We start from the raw sequence: 21,258 nt of genomic DNA, 5'->3' as shown, positions 1-21,258 counted from the left end.
GTTTTGCAATAGCTGCTTTGAGAGGTCCGGAGGGGTATATCAAGCCTCCGTTCTCAAAGTGCGCTGTGAATAGGGAGGCCTGATCACTCCCCGTAGCTGTGTTTCCGTCTGATGTGAGACAACGTTGCACAAGTCTCGCACTGTGTCTTCTTTAGTGTCTTACGCGCCACATAACCAGCAATGTAGTAAGTCGTGGCTTTTTTTCTCCACGTATGCCCTGTGGTCTGTGCCTGACGCTAGTGCAGTCTCCGCGCCACTGAAGTCTCCACCATCAATGAGGCTGTCAACGACGTCAATTGTGGCAGGTGTGTGTGACTTTATGTCATTCCCAGATAAAAGATAGCTGATGACTTGCGGCGAACAGTTCCCCGACTTTGGTGGTCTTGCGAGGTTGTAAAATGCAAGGGCATTTATAGTAATCAAAAACTGCAGCAGTGGGATGATCATTTGTGCCAGAAGACTGCCGAACAAGTCCAAATATATTTGCCAGCTTGTCCTGGCTTAAATTTGAGGTCATCAAATGTCTAAAATCAGCAGACCTGAGGAATTCGAGCAGCTGCACTGTGCTCTCAATTGTGACACGGAGCGCTTCTGCTGTGCTCGATGAAAGGAAACCGCCAATTGTGTTGGTGGCATGTGTCTCCCATTCTTTTAAATAACCCAGAAATGCTTTCAGAAACGCACAGTTAGGCTAATTTGGGTATAGGGCTTTTTTTGGCGTTCGGGAGGTCATTATATTCTAATTAACCTGTTCATATTGTTAATAAAGCTTTGAGAATTGGCTCCACGGGGCCACAAGCTTTCTCGACTTTGTCGGAATATAAAAATAACCCCCTAACGGCTTAATTCATCGCCGAAAAGTTGAAAAGGGTGCCATCCTTATTTTTTCAAATGCATTGGGATGGATATGAGCATTTGTGATGCTTGGCATCACCTTTAGCGTCACACTCTGACAGCCCGGAAGGAATGAAACCATCTGTTTCTGCTTTCTCACGTGAAGCCATTGTACAGTGACGAATCCTTGATCGTCGCTTGTTGGAGGGACACTTTAGGCTCTTTTTCGGTGGTCTAAAGCGTACAAAAAATAGTGTTTCTATTTTTATACTTTCATGAGGACATATGCTCGCTACCCGCTTGCGAAAGGGAGACCTGTACCGAAGAACAACCTAAACGTGAATAGCCGAAAGGCGAAAAGCAGCGCCAGTCTGTCATGTGTGTTCTCTGTTTTGGAAATGTAACCGATTTCGAATACCTTGTACTACGATGCGAGAGAACGGTCAGCTAATCCATATACCTCAAAAAAAAAAAAAAAAAAACGAAAGAAATAAGGAGCGCGAAACATGTGCGGTGGGCGAGCAGTCGACAAACTGACATTGAACGACACATCTGGTTGAGTATTTCTTGTGCCGCGAATGAGTATTTCTTGTGCCGCGAATGTGTTCTTACATGTGCTGCGCTTTGAGCCTATTTCCCGCTCATTTCGGCATGCAACAGTGTCATTAAAGAACGAACCTATATATTTTCAGTGGAGGAGCCAAAAACCAAATACAAACGCACATTATGAAAGCCAACACCCCTTTCATTTTATAATTTCGAACCTTGTGGCAAGGTACTCGTGGAAAAGATACCATATGTCTGTGCTTCGGCTGATACACATTGTTCTGATGTGCCAAGCTTCTGCTGTAAATGTCTCAGCCTGTTGGAGGCGCAACTTATTTGTGGCGTCATTGTAGAGCTATATTATAGTGCCTAGAATATACAGTATATTCTAGGCACTAAGCTATATAGCAAGCTATATATATATATATATATATATATATATATATATATATATATATATATATATATATATATATATATATATATATATATATATATATATATATATATATATATATATATATATATATATATTGTAGGACAGTAAGTAGATCTAATAACACTCTGAGCGAAACCGCATGAACTCTTATCGTTAAAAAAAATGTTCTCCAACATTACAATGTCTGTAATTAATATACTCACCCATTCTGAGAACTGCACTGCGTTTATTGTCTCTGTAACACATCGAGAACCAACCTTTATAATTACGAGACAAGCACACTAAATATATCTGAAGTAACGTTCTTACTCTCAGAATTGTTGCTTATTAAAAACTGATCTTAGAAATGTTTGGTACCTTCGTAAGGACAATTTAACAGCATATATATAATGATGGCAGTCTTGATAAGAGTAACTCCTTAAGAAAAAAATAAAAGCCAATTTTTGGCCCTTTGGTTTTGCTTCGAGTAACTGCGCGCTCTTAAATGAGCGTCTGGATCCACCACTGATCTTAGTGTGATCACGGCAGTGTCCAGACAAGAGACGACGTTGAATGCAATGTTTGGTCGGTTCAAGATGTTCCAGTCTCTGCCCACACGAACAGAACGAAAACGTGGAGTTCATGCGGGAGCGCAAAATAAAAGGCAAGGCGCGATACTCCACCGATTCCTCCTGCGCGACATGCACCGTGCAGGCGCTCCGATGGACCGCAGCGCCCCCTGCGCAAGCATCCGTTGCGCGGACGCGGCCTTGCATGGGGACGGCGCGGAGACGGCAGACTAGCCAGTATATTCTAGGGACCGTACTACAACACAAGGCATGGACAAATGCCTCGCTACCTCAGGTCACTCCAAGGAGGTTAAAAAAGAAACTTCTGGAGTGGAGGCAGCGCGCCACCGCTGAAGCCGACGACCGCCATAATGCTCCAGGCAGAAAACGTGTGGGTCGTCGCTTGAGCCCGCGCGGAAGTTCCACAGGTGGCGAATTTCTCCTCTCCTTTGGTGACAAGCGAGTGTTGTGGATGTCTCCTTTGTTGGACTGCGATCCACTCGATAACCACATTTACAATTTGTCGAAGACTGCCAAGCGGAGCCAATACTGGAACCACAGACGTTAATCATGATATGACGCCTGTATCGTAGGAGTACATACGTACTGTGTATTGCCTTCTTGCAAAATTACATAGCCAGCACCCCGACATAACGCCTGCATAGGCTGTTTTTCCAAACCAGTTTATAGACCTGGCGTGCCCCTGTGGTAGAATACTTGATTGCCACGCGGAATGCTTGGGTTCGATTCCTGCTGTGATCCTAATACAGTAAAACATCGGTGATGTCGTAACTTGTGTTGTATCGGGTTCGAACAGAGAACGAGACGGAGACACGGAGTAACAGGACTCCCGGTGCGTTGTGTCACGCCCATGCGAGCGCCCCACAACGTCTCTTTATTGAGGCTCTCAAACCGTTTAATCCCACATCTCTTTTTCCCCCAAGCGGAAGAATTGGTCAGTTCCGGTACCTGACGGGTTTCACAATGCGTCGACCATATCTTGAAAACACGCCCTTTTCTTCACTCAAGGCGGGGTCAACGCTGTCCTCTTCATCCCTTGATGTAGCCACCGTTCCTGGTGTTTCTTGGTTTGCTTCCACTGGGTCATCTTCGATGTCTGCGTGATCTTCCCTAGTTGCCGGGGCTGGAATCAAATGGTGTGTGTTCCGAACGAGTTGTCTTCGTGGAGTATCGACGACCCATGATCTTGGATTGTCGTTCTTCTTCACGAGCCGGCCTGTAGTGCCAGGTATTGTCACCCATACTGGACTTCCTGCGGTCATTTCGCTTCGATCGCTGGCTTTGTGCCTAATGTTGTAGCTTTGGGTTTGCTTCCGCTTCTCTTCTTTATCTTTCCGGCGGAATTCCTCATGGTTGGGCAACTTAGGGGTCAGCTGGGATGGCAGTGTAGGTAAAGTAGTCCTGAGCTGTCTTCCCATTAGGAGCTGAGCTGGAGTATATCCACTGCGTCCAGGAGTCGTCCTGTACATGAGGAGTCCTATATTTGGGTCTTCAGCTTTTTTGAGGATGTCTTTGGCAACTTTCACCATCCTTTCTGCTTCACCGTTGCTCTTGGGATAGTGCGGACTGCTCGTGACATGCTTTATTTGGTATTCCTTTGTGAAGTTCGCAAACTTCCCTGAGGTGAACTGGGGTCCATTGTCTGACCTAAACGTCTCTGGTATTCCGTGACGGGCAAACAACGATTTCAACAGAGCTATCACCGTATCCGTAGTCGTGTTCCGCAGATAACATACTTCTATATAACGGGAATAGTAGTCCACGACGATCAAATAGTGCCTGCCTTTCAGTTCAAACAGGTCAGCAGCAACTTTCTGCCATGGATAATCTGGTAGCTCTGACTCAATCATGGGCTCCACTCTTGGAGTCCGTTCTTGGATGCAGGTCGTGCAGTTTGCGACAATCTCTTGAATTTGAGTACTTAGTCCTGGCCACCACACTGACAGTTTCGCCCTTTCTCTACACTTGGACACCCCTTGATGTCCCGCGTGCAGTTGGCCAAGCACTTTCTTCCATAGAGACTTTGGAATGACCAACCTGTTGTCTTTCACAAGTAAATTCTGTTGCACCGTGAGGCTGTCTCGGTATTGGAAGTAGGAGACAATCTCAGGCGGAATTTTGCCCTTGCCTGGCCAGCCTCTAGTGCAATACTCTTTCACTTGTCGGCACACTGGGTCATCAGTCTGTGCAAACTCTATTTCTTTTAGGTAGTCACTCGATGCTGGCAGCAAACTTGTCACTATCTGAACATATGCTTCGACCTCTTCTTCCATACTCTCTGCAGTTTCTACTGGGGCTCTCGAGAGTGCATCTGCAATCCACATCTCTTTACCCGGAACATGCTCGATGGAGTAGTCAAAACGCATGAGTCTCAGCTTGAATCTCTGAATCCTTGCTGGAATTCTGTCTAGTTCTCGATCGCCCAGCAATGAGATCAGAGGTCTGTGGTCAGTCTGGACATGAAACTTCGTCCCTACAAGGAACTTTTCAAAGCGTTCGCATGCCCATGTAATAGCGTATGCCTCTTTCTCAATCTGAGCGTATCTTCTCTCCGTTTCACTCAGTCCTTTAGACGCAAATGCAACTGGCCTTTCACGACTGTCCTTGTCTCTCTGCAACAACACAGCACCAAGACCGAAAGAAGATGCATCTGCAGAGACTATCAACTGTTGTTTGGGGTCATACACAGTGAGTGTCGCTGCTTCTTGGATGTCTTTCTTCACCTGGTCAAATGCCTGCTGCTGTTGAGCATCCCATGGAGTTGGCTCTTCCACTTTTCTGATGATGCCATTTCTCTCCATCTCCTTTAATTGGGCCTCCACCTTTTCAAGCAGCGGCAAGGGAACTCTGCGGGAAGTACTGACGGATACTGGTCTGGCCTCTGGCTTAAGCTTGATATGGTACTCTCCTTGCATTTCTCCTATCCCGGCGAACAATTCAGGGAACTTCGCCTGGTACTTTTCTCGGGAATCTTCTGTGACTTGCTGCAGAAGTTGCACAAGTTTCAAGCCTAAACTTGCTCGACGTCCAAGGAGAGCCTCTTCTAAGTCCTCTACCACGTAGAGCTCTTCACGGAAAGTGTTTCCACCACACTTAAGTACCGCGTGAAGCTTGCCTACTACTTTAAGTGGCTGTCCCCCGGCGCCATATAGTTTTGTCGTGGTCGGAGTAACAGTTTTAACAGCAGTCACACTTCCTGCCGGCACTGCACTTACATCTGCTCCAGTGTCTATCTTGAAGCTGATCTGTTCTCCACCGACATCAATGATTTTTCTCCACGCCTCTGCTGTTTTGTTCATACGCAGGGCTCCCAAAGTCCACACCTGCTCTGGCGCAGCACCTTCTTGTACTTCTCTGAGCGTTTTTGATCGGCACATCTTTTCCCAGTGCCCCTTTTTCCCACAAGAATGGCATTTTGTCTTAGAAGCCGGACAGTTGATGCGGTCATGTTTCTCATGTCCACCACATCTGCTACAACCATGGTGCCCTTTTCTTTGTGTTGAAGGACGTTTTTGCTTGAGCAGCTCTGGAGGAGCTCCTTTACCGGCCTTTCGCAAGGCATCAACAGACGATTCTCCGGATAAGAGTTCCTGTCTTACCACGGCTTGCTGCTTTCGAACCGCTTCTGTCTGGCGAGCTTTTTGTACAGCAGTCTCCAACGTGAGATCTGGATAGCTCTGTAGCGTTTCCGACAGCTTTGCATCCTGTAAGCCCACAATTAGCCTGTCGCGCACCATTTCATCTTTCAGTGCTCCGTATCCGCAGTGAGCTACCAATCTGTGCAAAGCAGTCACAAAAGCTTCCACTGTCTCTCCAGGCTCCTGCCGCCTCTGATTGAACCTTGCCCTTTCGTATATTATGTTTCTTTTACCGATGAAATGATTTTCCAGCATGTCAATCACTTTCTCAAAGTTCTCCTGCTCTTCTTTGGTTAGCGTCGACGCCGCTAGAATATCTTCCGCGTCTCCCCCGAGACAATAAATCAAAGCGTCTACTTGAGCTGCTCCGTCTTGCTCTGCCAAACGCGACACTCGCCTGTAACGCATGAAGCGTTGCCGCCACGCTGTCCACTCTTCTGGCCTCTGGAAGTCCAACGGCGCCGGTGGTGCGAACCCGACACCCAGCGGCGTCTGCTGGGGCCCACCTGTTGCCATCGTGATCTGTCCTTGACCGTTGTCGTTGTGGTCACTTGCGGTGCGCTCGTTGCTCATGCTCACAGGCAAATTCTTGTCCGTTTGTTGCGGGTGCACTCTAGACGCGTGGTTTTGACCTGTCGATTCCGGCTACACCGATGGCGCGAGACCGACGCACGTTTGGCTCGGCTGCTGCTTGGCCGCCATGTTGCTTCTTCTTTCGCGTCCACCGGTGCCTTTTGCTTTCGCCGTGAATCCGGTCAATGAAACCTACTGCAGCGTGGTCTCTACTTCGACTGCTGTCGTTCCCGATCTCACCACTTGCACCCCACTTCTGACACCATGTCGTAACTTGTGTTGTATCGGGTTCGAACAGAGAACGAGACGGAGACACGGAGTAACAGGACTCCCGGTGCGTTGTGTTAGAGTGTACTAGAACTGTCGAGTGGCGTGAACGCGCCTCGCCGCCCGATGCCTTCCGCGTCGACCGTAGCGGCGGCGCTGCAGTCGCTCGGTACTGAAGCCGCGCGGCGCCGCGCGCAAGAACTGCTGGGCGCGTCGGCGGCACCCGGCTAATCGGCACTATTACTGACGCGGCTTTCGTAGCGTGTCTATCATTATTAAGCGTAGGACTTGTCCTCGTAAGCCTTGATGGACGAAACTTCAAAGCTTTTAATGGATGCTTGCTTCATAAACGCCTTTGAGAGATAGTGCAAATCGGTTCTTGTAGCTGAAGTGACTGCTGGAAGGTACGCAAAATATAAAAATGAAAATGGGCTGATACCGACCGTGAAGATTCACGATCTCGGTGTAATTAAGCCGAACTCATTGCTGGGCTAGTTACATTACTGTCAATTAACTAGACGCCGAACGACCGCCACAAGAAAAAGACAGAGGAAACACAAAGGGCGTGCTTTATTCTTATTTCTTCTGTTTTAGTGCTTTCTTCTGGTGGTGATTCGGCGTCTAGTTTATTCAAAGTAACTGAGCTGCTGTGTTGGAATTTAAGTGTGCTCAGAAAGCTGTGTGCTGAATATTCTGCCGAAAGCACGCCGAACATTTACTGCGCGTTGGCCAAGCTGTGTGTACGGTGCGCATCTTTACAAATGCCCTGTGCAAATGTGACTTTTTCGACATTACGAGGGCTCAAAGGTATTGGAAGTCAACGGTAACTAGACCGGTACAAATAACGGTCGTCCTCAGGGGCGTTGCGTGGATATTGTTATTGGCGCCGGGTGGGGAGGTGACACTTTACTGCCCGTAATGTGCGTGTAAATATGCACATATATATAAAAACATAATATCGCAAAGCGTAGAGCACCACCGCCCCTCCTGGCTTCACGTATAATAAAGCAACGAAATTATAATACAAAACATGCATTGTGAAAAAGAAGTTTTTGCAATGGCATCGATAGGTCAGGAAAAGTGCAATATAAGCTGTCCATTGAAAAGGAGAACTGGTTGCAGTGAACTTAGGCAGAATAACCGACGGGCTATATTTACATCTGCGCATTTTAAGATGCTTGAGATAAGCCATGATGCATGAAGTTTTTGCCTCGGAGCGCGCCTTCGGCTCGGATCCTGCAGGTGGCTTGGCTTCCTGGTACTTTAAGCACCTAGAGGTCGCACGCATAACCGCGTGCGCAAAGGGGGGGGGGGGCCCCCTGGTCACCTAATAGAGGGGGGGGGGGTGTAAAGTCTGCCCCATCGCTGCGCAGAAAAAACGGACACAAAGAAAACGACACAGACAACATATAAAAGCGCTCGTATGCTGTCTGGTGTCCTTTTCTTTGTGTCTGTTTTTTCTGCGCTGCGAAGTGTTCAAGATGATCAACCAACAGGCCCAATTCGCCACAATTCTGCCCCATACATTGACTTAATAGGGATGGGGGAGGGTGCTGCGAAGAACATTCGCCCGACTTCGCCCCCCCCCCCCCCAGGGGGACCCTGCGCACGCCTATGCGCGGAAGCACGCTGTTGAAACAAGGTAGCCTTTCGACATTAAAGAAACATAGCAAAACTGGCAGAACTCAGCCGTCACTAACATAAAGGTTGTGATAGAGTTATTTGTACTCAGGTTACTCATGAAACAGTCGAGCGCATTGGAGCTCGAGCTGCCAGCTATAGGCACCAATAAAAAATTTATTGCTCCTATCGGTGACAAATAGATGTCGTCAATTGGTCTCTATTGGTGACAATAGAATTCTAATAAGACCTATAAAGCTCCAATAGCGCACTTATACAACAAATAAGATTTTTCTATAAGACCAATAGAAAATTCTATTGGCATTTTTGCTAGGGTCATATAAGGATCAATGCTCTGGACATCGTAGAGACTGCCGGCAGAAGAATTGTAGGCTTTCGTCGCTGGTTTTTCATTTCTTCGTAGTCACTTATAGTGTAGCGCGGCTCGAAGTGTTGCTTGCAAACCGCACAGCAATCAGTGAGGAGCTAGGTCCAAAATCCGATTGTCGCCTTCTTTGGGGGCCGGCAGACTCCAAAAACAGGGAATATCTCGGAGCAATTTTGGCATGCCTGCATATTCACTCGTGCACCACAGCGTGTAGAAGGTGTTAAGACACTGATTAAAGCTTAGTAATGTGTTAAACGCGCTCAAAACGCGCAATTACACGCTTTCGTAGGCTGCGAGAAGCGCGCGCCAAATGCAGACGCTCTCCACAGCTTCAGTACAAAGTGACTACAGCGCCGCCGCTACGATCGCCCGTCGGAGCATCACCCGACATGCGGCGCGGCCGCTTCGTTCGTTCCACTGCCCCCTTCTAGTACACTGTAGTTGTGTCACGCCCATGCGAGCGCCCCACAACGTCTCTTTATTGAGGCTCTCAAACCGTTTAATCCCACAGGTGATATGAATCTCGCGGGGTTATCCAAAATATTCGTGTCATTCGAAATTCGTATGACCAGAAAACACGGAAAATTAGTATGCGACAGAAGGAAGTTGGCATACGTTTTGATTCAGTGTTTTTCAGGGCCTCAACGACGTCATGAACAGCTCTGAATGATTGCCAGTAAGCTTTATAGACGTCAACAATATTCATACTTGTACTCGTAATATACGGTGCATGCGCATGTGTAATTAATGAACCAGATGTGTTGTGCTCCGTGACCGCCTTAGTCTTACAGTCTTATAAAAAAAAATACTACGCTACCTCGAAGGCAACGACGCACCGTTGATGGTCGCGTATGCCCGCGCCCGCGTGTGACTGCCGCGTCTTCTGCAACAGCGCGGGCAGCACCTGTTCGTACCTGTGCGCTAGCGTACGTTCGTATCAAACGTCGCGGGGTGAAAATCGGTTCGCAACAACCGTACTCCAATGCAATGCAGGCTAATAATGGGCCTTGGTCGGGACCAGAGAAATATTCGTATCACCCTGAAATTCGTACGAGCCGTGATCGTATCACCGAGGTTTTACTGTATCTATTCTTTCCATTCGTCGGGTCAACGTCGCCGATGCCGGTTTTTCTTAACGCTCTCGCATTTAAATTACCAGTGCCTGTACGTATATAGAAACGCTGAATGTGCCAAAGGTTCGCTGAGAAATGCTTCGCATTTAAAACTCGAGCGGAGTAAGAACGCGGCTGACAAGGACTGTTATTTTTAAAAATTTATAAACGAGCGTAAACAAGAGCTGCAGCAAGCTAGTCAATTAATCTGCTTTCGTATCACTTTTTGGCTGTGTTTACTTTTTAAGGGCGCGTGGATCATGGTTAGTTTCGTGATTGTATGCATTATGCGTAAACAAGAGCTGCAGCAAACAGGTTAACTAGTCTGCTTTTGTATCTTTTCTTTTGCTGTGTTTAGTTTTTAAGGGTGCGTGTTTCATACGGTTAGTTTCGTGACTGTCTGCATTATGACGCATTTTGAAGTTCTTGTGGAATTTGTTGCTTTATCGATTAATGTATAAACCACACTGTATATGCTTTTTTTTTTCTTTTGAAATTGTATAAAAGCCGGGGCTGAATGAAATTTTATGTACCACTTATATTAACTCCACCATGTGCTTCATTTCGGGAATCAGGTACGCTTCAGCCCATGTATTATGGCGTAAAAAACTGCCTTCTTCAATCTTGCAGGACATAAAAAAAATTCGGCTGAAACGCCCTCTTGCCTGGAGCAAGATGGCCGCCAACCGGTTTCCCAGGCTTCACCCGCTCGCGTGTTCTGGAGTGGGACCTCCACTCCAGAACATGGAGGTGTTCCTGGGAGGGGGGTGAGGAGGGGCACTCACTACAAGTGAGTTCCTGAATGGGGACAGGGAGACGGAGAACTTATGCCTTGTGTTTTTAATGTGCTAGCTCTTGAGAGGATAGACGAAATTTTGCGCGTGTGTGTGTGTGTGCTTGAGCGTTAGGGGTTGGGAGGGTGAAGGGGGGCTGTTGCTCCACCAGGCCCCGCTGGCGCCGCCCCTGTTAATCATCTGTACGAAGTGCTTGGGCGGTGATTTTTTTTCCCCCTTCCTAAGCACAGTGACATTGAAGCCGTATGCACTAAAACTTATGGTCACACTACAACAACCAGCACCTTGTTAAACGGTATCATTTCTCTATGCGTTAACTTTCGGTTTTGGATTGATTTTCATGATAAACCCTTGAAGCCTCCAACTGCGCACATTTTTCGATTACTGCTGATTACGCTTTCGATAGGAGAGTTTTAAAGTGAAAGTGCCTTTTCTTTTTTTTTTCTACAAAATTCATCTGGTTTTATATTCACAAAACCTTTTTCTTTTATCCGATCCAGAACGGTATCCGGAAACAGCTGGTGCGAGTCTAACGTGAACGGAGGGTGGGCACGACGTGAACGTGCTTACTGCTGGTGGTTCTGCAGGAAAACGACAAATCTAGTGCCGAGTTCCCGAAGAACTTATCGGCCGCCGTTCACAATAATGAAGTTCATCACGTATGTGTCGGATGCGGTGACCGACAACTTCGTGACCCGGTACGTGCGCGGCTACACGCCTGGAGCGCCGTCCCATGCAAGCCCTCCTCCGCACGAACTCTCGAAGCCGCCCTCGTGGGCGTGCCAGCTCGTCAAGAGTGGCGGCGGCTTCGTGCGGCTCGCGGGACTGTCGGGAGCACTAGCCGTCGCCCTCGGTGCATACGGCGCACACGGTACGGCTTGACCTTCGATCGGAACTTCCATGACGGCACGATTGGTTTGACACGATGTTGTGCTGGCACCTTGCGCGCAGCTGCTGAGCGGTGAATGTGGTGCCGAAAGGGACCCTGGTAAAGGGCCCGCTCAGGCCGCACGGACACCCCGCACAAGGTGAATGACCTTCCGCTAGTCTCTCATTGGCTGCTCAGTGTGAGGAGCCAATGAGAGACCGGCTGAAGGCCATCCGCCCTTTGCGGAGCGGACAGAAAAACGCCAGCGTCTTTCTGTCCGCTTTTAACGCAAGACCGCGAGAGTATTCTTCGCGCAGCTCCACCCCCTTCTTTATCCAGTTGCTCTTCAAAATCGTCATTCGAGCTTGCCTACTTACGATTATGTGATCCGTCTGGTGCTCAGTTCTGGTTAGTGAAATGCAAATCCCATGAGACTAGCCTGGGTTGTCAGACAGCTGCAGATGCGACTCCTGCAACAATGAAGATGCCATAGAGCACATAATGTTTTTGTGATCGCTTTGTGACAGGCTGCAGTGTTATTCGCACTGTGTTGAACGAACTATACAAGAGACCATTTTCAGAGGAAAAGATCTCTGGACCATAGCCCAACACATCGCAGGCCAGCGATTTGGGCATTGCTGCTGTTTTGAAAATCAACTTGGCTAAGTGATTACCGCAGGTATGTAATGGACAGGCTCTACCTTTCCCCCAGGTTACGGTAGTAAAACTGACACACGACTGGTTGACCTCCCTGCATTTCCCTCCTCCTCTTGCCCTGCGCATTGCATAGCAAGCAAGCTTGATGCTTGGCAGTAGGGCAGTCAAGCTGCAACACGCGCACGAAGTGAACATTAGTCTTTCACTAGACCAATCTGATTCACAACTCCTCCATCATGCAGCACTGTTCAAGCGAGACGATGTACCGGAAGAGCTGAAGGAGGCATACGACCGTGCCAACCACTACCACTTCTTACACACGTTGGCACTGCTGGGTGTCCCACTGACGAGACGTCCAGCACTGGTCAGTGCATTTGCTGCATACAACACCGCCGGCAGGTTCGGCTCCTGCCGGTGGCAAGTTTTTTTGTCCACTTTGCTTTCTTCACATCTATATCACAATTACTACAATACACTTAAAACTGCACAATTAGCATCCCCTATACCTTCCTTGTCTTCATTACCTGCTGGTTTTCATTAAGGTTGTCATACAACACCTCAAGTGTTAATAAGCACAGTGCTTTGTGTAAAACGCTTCAGCCCCTGTCAGCTTCTGTCATCTAAATATCCCATCATGTGCGTTATATATTCTGCTGCCATAATAGGATATGGCAGGTTCGTTTCTGGTTTCAGTACTTCTGAACATAATGACCAGTTATGACAATTGCGGATTCAGTTTTCTGCAACATTCTAGGGTCATTTAAGTGTAAGCAAAGAATATACAAAACACAGAATACATATAGAGAATGTCATGCCATCGTTTCCAGGAATCTTCCACAGACTTAAATTTGCAACTGGCCGACTGAGAAAGACACACAAGCTGTCATGCAAACAAAGCTTATGTTTAGAGTTTATTTCTTGAAATTCCTTTTAATCCCAGAAATACCCACTTGTCCTTGACAGCAAGATGACGCTGCAGCAAAGTTCTGCATGGCACACTGAAATGAACTGAATTTAAGTTGCATTGACAGCAATGTCGCACTATCTTGACGTAGCCTGATCAGCTGAAACAATTCCCCATGCCTTGACTGCGCAGCTATTTCATTGGCCTCGGTGAAATGTAATTCTTGCTCACACGCAAAATGAAATGCCAAAACGTATATTGTGGCATGTCTGCACTTCTACAAGCTCGGGGAGGGGGGGGGGGGTCAGTGAGGCTGTTTTATAGGAGCAATAATTCGAAAAAAAAAATTGATTTTTCGTAAATTTCATTCCTGGATTCTGATCATTGATGCATAACCTCACCAATTTTCATGCACCCTAGCCATAACAGCCTTTTATATCATGTCGGTGACTCGAGAGAGTTTTGTTTTTGGCTATTTTCTTTGTTGCGTTTCTTTCATAACCTTACGATCTACTGACAAATATTAAAAAATAGGATCCGGACACCGACCAAAATGTCGGTGTCATACTCTTGAGTTAATCTACTGACAAGCTCTTCTAAGCCTTGGAACACTCAATCATTTTTATTGTGCTAAAAAGCTGAATGTTTAGAGACTGCAAAAGGGTGTCAACTGCTATTTACGGAAATCGTAAATGTTTAGAAAGGGTGAAATAAGAAACACATTCTTGCAGTCATTCAAGTGAGAACGTGAAGTTTCGTAACTTTTGTTCTAGGAAAGCTAGAACCATAAAACTATGCTCGTTGCACTCCTAATGTGTGTAGAAGTCAATGAAATTTAATACAGCAAGATCTGTGCTGCTTGTTCAATTAAAATGTGGTCAAATGATGCTTTAGTTAATAACTAATTTTAAAATTAGTGGTACAGTGTACATAGAAAATAAGTTCCTATTTGATATCAGCACATGAAAATACAAAATAACTGAAGCTATGATCATCCTAGCTTAATAAAGTACTGTCAAAAGCCACCTCCCCCCTGAACATTGCTGAAATTTTCAAAAATTATGTCAGTTGTTTTGTATCAGTTTCATTAGTGCTGCAGTAAAAAGCAAGTCTTATTTCACTCCCCTTCTAAAAGTGTAGCTTCTTTTTCACAAGGCTATTTTATATGCAATAATCCCTTGCAGTTGTGACATTTTAAGATAGAATGGCAGACTTTCTCAACAGCATCTCTTGCCGTATAATAAAAAACAGGGCGCACTGCTACAGTAACTTCTGTAGCTTTTTTACTGGAATAATAGTTTCCACCATAAACTTCACTTATATTTTTAACTGTCTTCTCAGAGCAGGTAACGGGGTGAGGTCTCTTATTCTTGATGGGGTGATCAAAGGAGCATTGGTAACCAGACTACAAAGTAATATATACTCTGTAGTGCTCTCTCCCTCCTCTGGGATCATTACTAGCCTAGCAATATTCATGTAATGAAAAAAAAAAAAAAAAAGCCATGGCAACGTTTACGTCTTTACTTCAGCTGCCCACTGGATTGGATTTTCGCCACTCACGTTAGACTTTTCTTGCTCCATATGCTGATGAGGTGGACAGTAATTTTGGTTAACATTCCATTCACCCATAGTTCACAATCTCTTTAACCAGAGTTTGCCAACATTGTTCCGATGGGTGTCCAACTGAAGTTGATACCGTTTAACCAGTTATGCCTTGTGCACAACCAATTTTCCTTGCAGGTTGATACTATCATTGCATTAAACAGGTTCTGCTTATCTGGAGTCTGCTGTATTAATAGAGCTATACACTTAACACCCTATGCAGATGTTCATGCTTTTAGTATATATTTAAAGGACCCCTGACATCAAAATTGATATCTCGAGATGTTTGTGTTGTTTGATTGCCATGTATACGTGGGCACTACTGACCGATCATTAGTGGCGAACGTTGCATTTAAGATATTTTAATTTGGTTTTAAAGTAAACGTGAGTGCTCATCTGAGTTGGCAGCACCTGGCGACATCGCCACTACTATGGCGTAGATAGGGGCCTTCTGTGACGTTCACACAGTACCACGATTGGCACTCGGTGAGTGCTATTGTTTCTCACCCCTTTCACTCTGTTGTTAGGCTACTCTCAAGATAGTTCTGGCCACTTAGGCCAGGAATGGTTTTCTTTATCTTGAGGGGACACTGCGCTTAACAGGCTCAACTCATACCGAAGCACCCACATCGTTTGTCTTTACCATGTGCGGGGCCCCGATTTGAAAACTGCGCTTTCAACGTCGCCACAGTTTGAGTGCACATGATCTTAGGCACTCCCCCGCAGTGGAGCCCTAGTTTCTTACGATTTCAGGCAGGCGTCTCAAAGTGAGGCTAAGATGGTCACAATTAACGATGCTAACATCAATTATACGATACGTTAGAGCATTTATGATTCAAATTCAGGATTACCAAACACAAAGCTAAAAGTACAAATTACAGTAAAAAGTCAAGAACAAAACTTTCGCTGTCAGGGGTCCTTTAATGCAGTGAATTTGATTATTCCATGACCACGGCAGTCTGGTTTCAAAGGAAGTAAAATGCTAGAGGCCTACATACTGTGCAATTTCAGTGCCCTCCGAAGCCCTACACTACAGCATCTCTTATAGCCAGAGTCGCATCGGTATAATAAACCATTCTTATAGGGGAATGCTGCATGCTGTAGGAAGCATATGACACCACGGGCCTGTTGTATCAGAAGCACTTAGAGTAATGAGCAGGGACGCCTAATTGGATTTATGCCTTTTCCACATGCACACCCTTAACTATGGAGTTCCCTCTTCTTTCAGGGATGCCATGCATCATTTCTCTGAATTTCGCTTATAAGAAGCTTCTTCAAGATTATTGCAATCAGTATCTAAGCTATTGTCCTATTATAAAAAAAATGGTGCAGTGAAATCATACGTGTAAATTGCCGATTTCTTTTTAAACTGATAGTAATCATAGAAAAGCTCATAAGCCAGCACACTGCACGGGAAAGATTTAACATTTTTACACAAGAATTCTCAGCACGTACATTATGTATTCAAGCATAATAAGACCATTAAAAGACTGTTCTTGCTGTTGTGGCACTTATATGCTGTCTGAGCATGCAGCATATTTCCACTCCTTCAACATGTCACCCGCCACGGTGGTCTGGTGCTCGACTGCTGACCAGAAGGTCGCGAGATCAAATCTTGGCCGCCGCGGCTGCATTTTCTATAGAGGCGAAAATGTTTGAGGCCCGTGTACTTAGATTTAGGTGCACGTTAAAGAACCCCAGGTGGTTGAAATTTCTGGAAACCTCCACTACGGTGTCCCTAATAATCATATCGTGGTTTTGGGACGTTAAACCCCAACAATGAATTAAGTCCTTCAACATGTGTACTTGATGCATAATGCTGCTTCGAGAACGTGAGGTGAAAGATTGTGCTTTTATTCGGAAATATCTTAGTAAGGATACGTGCTTCTAACAGCAATTTGTAGCAAAACATTTATTGTTTTTTCAACCAAAATGTCCATGTAAACAGTAATGTGCCTTACAGCAATGCTGATGCTTGAAACATTTTATCCATAAAAAAAAATGGACACAAAGCTTGAAATACAATTTCAGGTAATCTGATGCACATAAAGGCAAAAAATATTTGACAGGATAAGATGTGCACTTGAATTTGTCCTCCATTTTAAGGCCTTGAAGAAGAGTTTACCTCAACAAACACAAGCCTGCAAGTTTTGAGCATAGAGAATTCGCCTTTTTCATTTTCCTGTCCTGCCTTCTACCGTTTTGGTAGGGGCCAGGACAGCCGGTATTGCCAGAACGAAAGCCACTGAGATGAAGGGGTGGTGCACGACCTTTCCCCGAGGGGAAAAAGGGCGCATGCCCCACGGCATCGTGATAGAGGCAGATTGCCAAGGGAAAGAGAACCTACTTTAACCTTTTTCATCATGTGTTCCTTCTAATTGTGCCTTTTGAGGAAAAAGAACACGAAAGATGCAATTTGGTTTGCTTCAAACACAGTAATCTGAGAGACCCATCAAAATGAAAATTTAGTGCTACCCTAGTATCGCAGTTTTCACTGTCCATGCAGTCAAGAGCAAACCTCACGTGAAAGGAATACTTGAGAGAGGGCACGTAAAACATGGTGTAAACAAATCCCTATTCACACTTCTGATGAAATGACACATAGGCACACATTGATGTTTATATACTTTGTACATGACACAATTCGTTCTTGGCCTTGCTGCTGAAGACATAATGATTGTTAGCAGCCTCTTATGTACAGCTATCTTGAGTGAGGAAACAGAAATATATGAGACCTACTCAAACCCAATGACGCTGCTATATACAAAAAGTAAGCAGTCATCAACCCAGTAAGTACAGAGATGGCAATGAGAGTGCCCCCATGAAAGGCAGTGCATGTGCGCTGTACAATGGAAACCCCATGCTTTGTATGCCTGGCCAAAGTTATTTCAACCAGCAACTTCCTTCCCATCTTATAAAAATGAAATATACTGGTGATAATGCAGCTGTACAAATAAGAGCACATAGCAAGAGAGCTGGGGAACATATAATATTTACATAACCGGGCACTTTAGATGGGCAGGTTGCTTCTGGATGGGAACAGTAGCAAAAAACACTGCACACACTGTTAAATAGGAAAGACAGGAGTACACATACATTAAACTAAACTGCTGAAGACTGAAAAGACAAAGCATACCACAGTGACTTGTCTGGTACACTGTTTTTCCTTATATTAAAACTGTCATTGCATCTCACCGCTAGACCACTCAATGCTAACTGAATATGCAGTTTATGATCAAAAGTACTATAACTGTAGTCTTCACATCCGTAAAAGGAAATTGTTCTCAAGGACTGTGGGACACCATGATGTGTACGGAAATGTCACACTCTTATCCTTGAAAACATCACTGACTGCTTTTAAATAGTTACGACTGAACTGAGAAGTCACTTTCATTGCAGAAACTGGTTGAATCAGCTGCTGGTCATGACCGTTATTGCTGAAAAATGTGGACCCTAGACTGGGTTCACTTCCTGATGAGCCATCATGAAAAAAGAAGAGAAATTGCAACTGATTTTACTGGTACTGAACTGGTGACAAAAACTAATTTATGCATTAATGAATGCGACTAAACATTGCAGATAGAAAATTCTGGTCTATTGTGTCGTTGGTGTGCAGTGTCCAGCCACTTTGCATTGCGTTGCAACTATCACAAAGAAAAATGTCAGAGCTCATGGACAGGGCAGAGAAGGTAAACATGAAATAACCCCCCCAAAAACTTGAACTGAAGGACATACAGAGAGACCAGAAAAATAAGCCATAAGTGATGATAGTGGCAAGTTCACAGCCATGTCTTTCAGAGAGTACTCAACAACAAGCACATTCTGTCGCTTTCTGAGTTGGCCCAATTTCAGAACTCGTTTTGTACAGTACTTGCAAAGCAGACACTGGCGTGCACAAAGGCAATTGAAATAGTAACAAAACAACTTCATAAACTGCCTAAACCCAATTCAGTAACTTGATTTTCGTTTGCAGGTGGGCAGTCTCCTCTTGGTGGGCATGGGCCTTTTCTGTGGCTCGTGCTACGCATACGCCCTGACGGGCAACCCATCGGTCAAGTACGGTGCCCCCTTTGGTGGCACGGTGCTCATCCTGGCCTGGCTGAGCATCCTCTTGTGATCAAAATAAAAGCGCGTAAAACAGACTGTCGTGTGCCAAACATGCTACTAAGCTGACGGAAAGGCAGCTGCATCAACCAGCCGCTGCTCAAAGTCCTGCAGCATCTGCATGAGCAGGCGGCGCTTGAAACGTCCCGCTTCGTGGATCACATGGCGCACCATGCACACCTGTGTTTCCAGGCCTCCCTGCACTAGGCCCAGCAGCTCAAAGAGACGCTCAAAGTCTGCAAAAAGGAAAGGAAATCACCCACATCAACAGGTGTCCTCTGTTACTATGGCCATTGCGATGGCTCAGTGGCTATGACAGTCTGTTACTAAAGCGACATGAGATTGATTCCCAGCCATGGTGGCTGCATTCTGTATGCAGCATCCGCATAGAAAAAACACAGTAGTCCACACTTCTGTCAAGAGTGCTGAAATGGTGCACTCCAATGCTGAGAAATCTAGGGTATCTCTGCATTACAGGCTGGTGCCTTGAACATTACTAGTGCTACCCTTCTCTCCACAGCCCAGTGCTCTAAAGTGTACAGATGATCATACCTAATTTAATGCGCACTGAGAAGCCTCAGAAGACTTATGATAATTTCTTTGACAAAAAAATTGGCCGCGTATCTGCGTGCTTCGCTGCAAATGCCGTCGAAAGACTATAGACGAGCGCTGCGTTAGAGTTACTGTATATGCTACCTTTCAGTAGCAGAGTTGCGCATAGGTCTGGCTAGCAACCACAGCTATGCGGCGAAGATGCGCTTCATTTTTGCAGGCGACATGCCTACTGGGTCACCGATCGGCAAGTCTGGCGTGTCGAAGACCGGTGATTAACTTTACTGTGAATGACTAGTGTCAATCCAGTTCGCTGCAGCGGTGCGATCGAGAAATACGAGAATTGACCCGGGCGTCAGCTTCTCCACAACGCTTGGTTGCTAGTGGCATTTGGAAGACGGATGCGCAACTCTGCTACCTAAAAGTAGCATATGCAGTAACTCTATGCTGCGTGAAATATGGGCGCCATCTGGCAATACCTCGGGAAACATGAGCTTGTGCAGAGGGTTTCTTTCCTCCGTAGCAGAGGGCGTTCGTCGCCGTGCATAGCGTCGCATTTTCAGCGTAGTCGGACTTTCAGCGCAGCTTAAGAAACTAGGGTCTTTATAATTACGTATCTATGTATTTTCTGTTAAAGTAACACACCACCTAATACTTACCTAGTGATGTTGTGCCACAGATATGCGTAATGTTTGCTTTTTGATCGACAATGTACACAAGTATGAATCTAGCCACCTGTTCAAGTTGGCTGGGCGTTCGGAAGGTGGTTCAACTTTGGCCGGGTGGTTGAATCGGGTGACAGACAGACAGACCAAAATTTCTGCGTTTAAAGGGGCCCTCCAACACTATTCAATCCCCCATTTTTTACTTGCGGGTTGCGTAGACTGATAGCTGGGGATAATTTTGGCATAAGTTTAAGCACCGATATCAAATTATTTAGTATTTTAATCACGCGTTGAAGTCGCTACATCGCTGCTGACCGCATCAGCGCGTAGTGGCGCTTGCCAGAACTATTGCGGGCGGAAATGACGAAGATGAGCGCTGGCCTATGATTGGATAAATGTAACGTTAGAAGTAATAACGGCGTTGCATCAAAGTTGAGATTACTATTGTGTTTCGTTTTTCTTTTCTGCGCTTTTTCAATGAACTCCAAATAGCCGCCGTCGCAACAAAAAATATCACTACACCCACAAAGTACGACAGAGGCGCCGGTTGCCATTTCGCCTCTGGTTGCTCTGGCTTTCTTTTTTTTTTTTTTGCCTGCGCCGGTCGGATGTCCATATGAAACGCTTGCCCCTCTTCCTTCTTTTTGCGTCTGTACGTTTGCGAGCTGCCTCTTTCCGCATATGCTGTAGGCTCATGATTGTTGTTGAAACGGTGCAAGTAATCCTCTTCGTTGAATTGTTGTCGCTGCACACTTGTAACTCGTCGGGCTGCTCACCGAACAACCCACGTAGGGGCGACCGTGTTTAACTGCCCATGCCGCTCCACAAATTCCCTTCTCAGAATTAGAAGAGGGAATGACACGGAATGTCGTTGTAAGGAACAGCAGACAAAGTCTCCCCAGCCTCGCTTCGAAGCAGTAGCGCCCGCTCAAGTTCTGACAAGTCAGGTTTCAGGAACCACGTTTGCTACTATGGCAACGACGTCAACAATGCGTTGGAAAGGAGAAGCAACAATGGTGTGCGAGCTTCCCCTACGTAAGAGCTTTCAGCCCATTTCATTGGAGCGCCATCCGACGTCACAGCAGAGAGTGAAATGTGGTCACGTGACCCCGCGAAAATCGAGTTG

At 46.0% G+C, this 21,258-nt stretch overlaps 2 protein-coding genes across 2 annotated transcripts in view; one reads left to right on the top strand and one right to left on the bottom strand.

Moving 5' to 3' along the window:
- Positions 1 to 11,301: 11,301 nt before the first annotated feature.
- On the top strand, positions 11,302 to 18,954 carry LOC119388223 (transmembrane protein 256 homolog). Its single transcript, XM_037655889.2, has 3 exons — positions 11,302 to 11,651; positions 12,548 to 12,669; positions 18,785 to 18,954. Exons 1-3 carry the CDS (start codon positions 11,426 to 11,428, stop codon positions 18,926 to 18,928), a joined length of 492 nt encoding a protein of 163 aa, XP_037511817.1. The 5' UTR covers positions 11,302 to 11,425; the 3' UTR covers positions 18,929 to 18,954.
- The window catches only part of LOC125757756 (integrator complex subunit 6-like), a 45,578-nt gene continuing 41,716 nt past the window's right edge, over positions 17,397 to 21,258 (bottom strand). Inside the window, 1 exon segment of the mRNA XM_049413872.1 lies at positions 17,397 to 19,151. Within this exon segment, the coding sequence (XP_049269829.1) occupies positions 18,976 to 19,151 (176 nt within the window). The 3' untranslated portion in view covers positions 17,397 to 18,975.

Source organism: Rhipicephalus sanguineus, chromosome 3 (genome assembly GCF_013339695.2).
Source record: "Rhipicephalus sanguineus isolate Rsan-2018 chromosome 3, BIME_Rsan_1.4, whole genome shotgun sequence".
Lineage (NCBI taxonomy): Eukaryota > Metazoa > Arthropoda > Arachnida > Ixodida > Ixodidae > Rhipicephalus > Rhipicephalus sanguineus.
The sequence above is the reverse complement of the archived record's forward strand: the minus strand, read 5'-3'. Positions and strand labels throughout refer to the sequence as shown.

Excerpts from the sequence above, each read along its gene's own strand:
- LOC119388223 (XM_037655889.2), top strand. The coding sequence starts at position 11,426 with ATGAAGTTCATCACGTATGTGTCGGATGCGGTGACCGACAACTTCGTG. Across the intron at positions 11,652-12,547 it reads CGGTGCATACGGCGCACACG|CACTGTTCAAGCGAGACGAT; the intron begins GTACGGCTTGAC and ends TCCATCATGCAG. Across the intron at positions 12,670-18,784 it reads TGACGAGACGTCCAGCACTG|GTGGGCAGTCTCCTCTTGGT; the intron begins GTCAGTGCATTT and ends TTTCGTTTGCAG.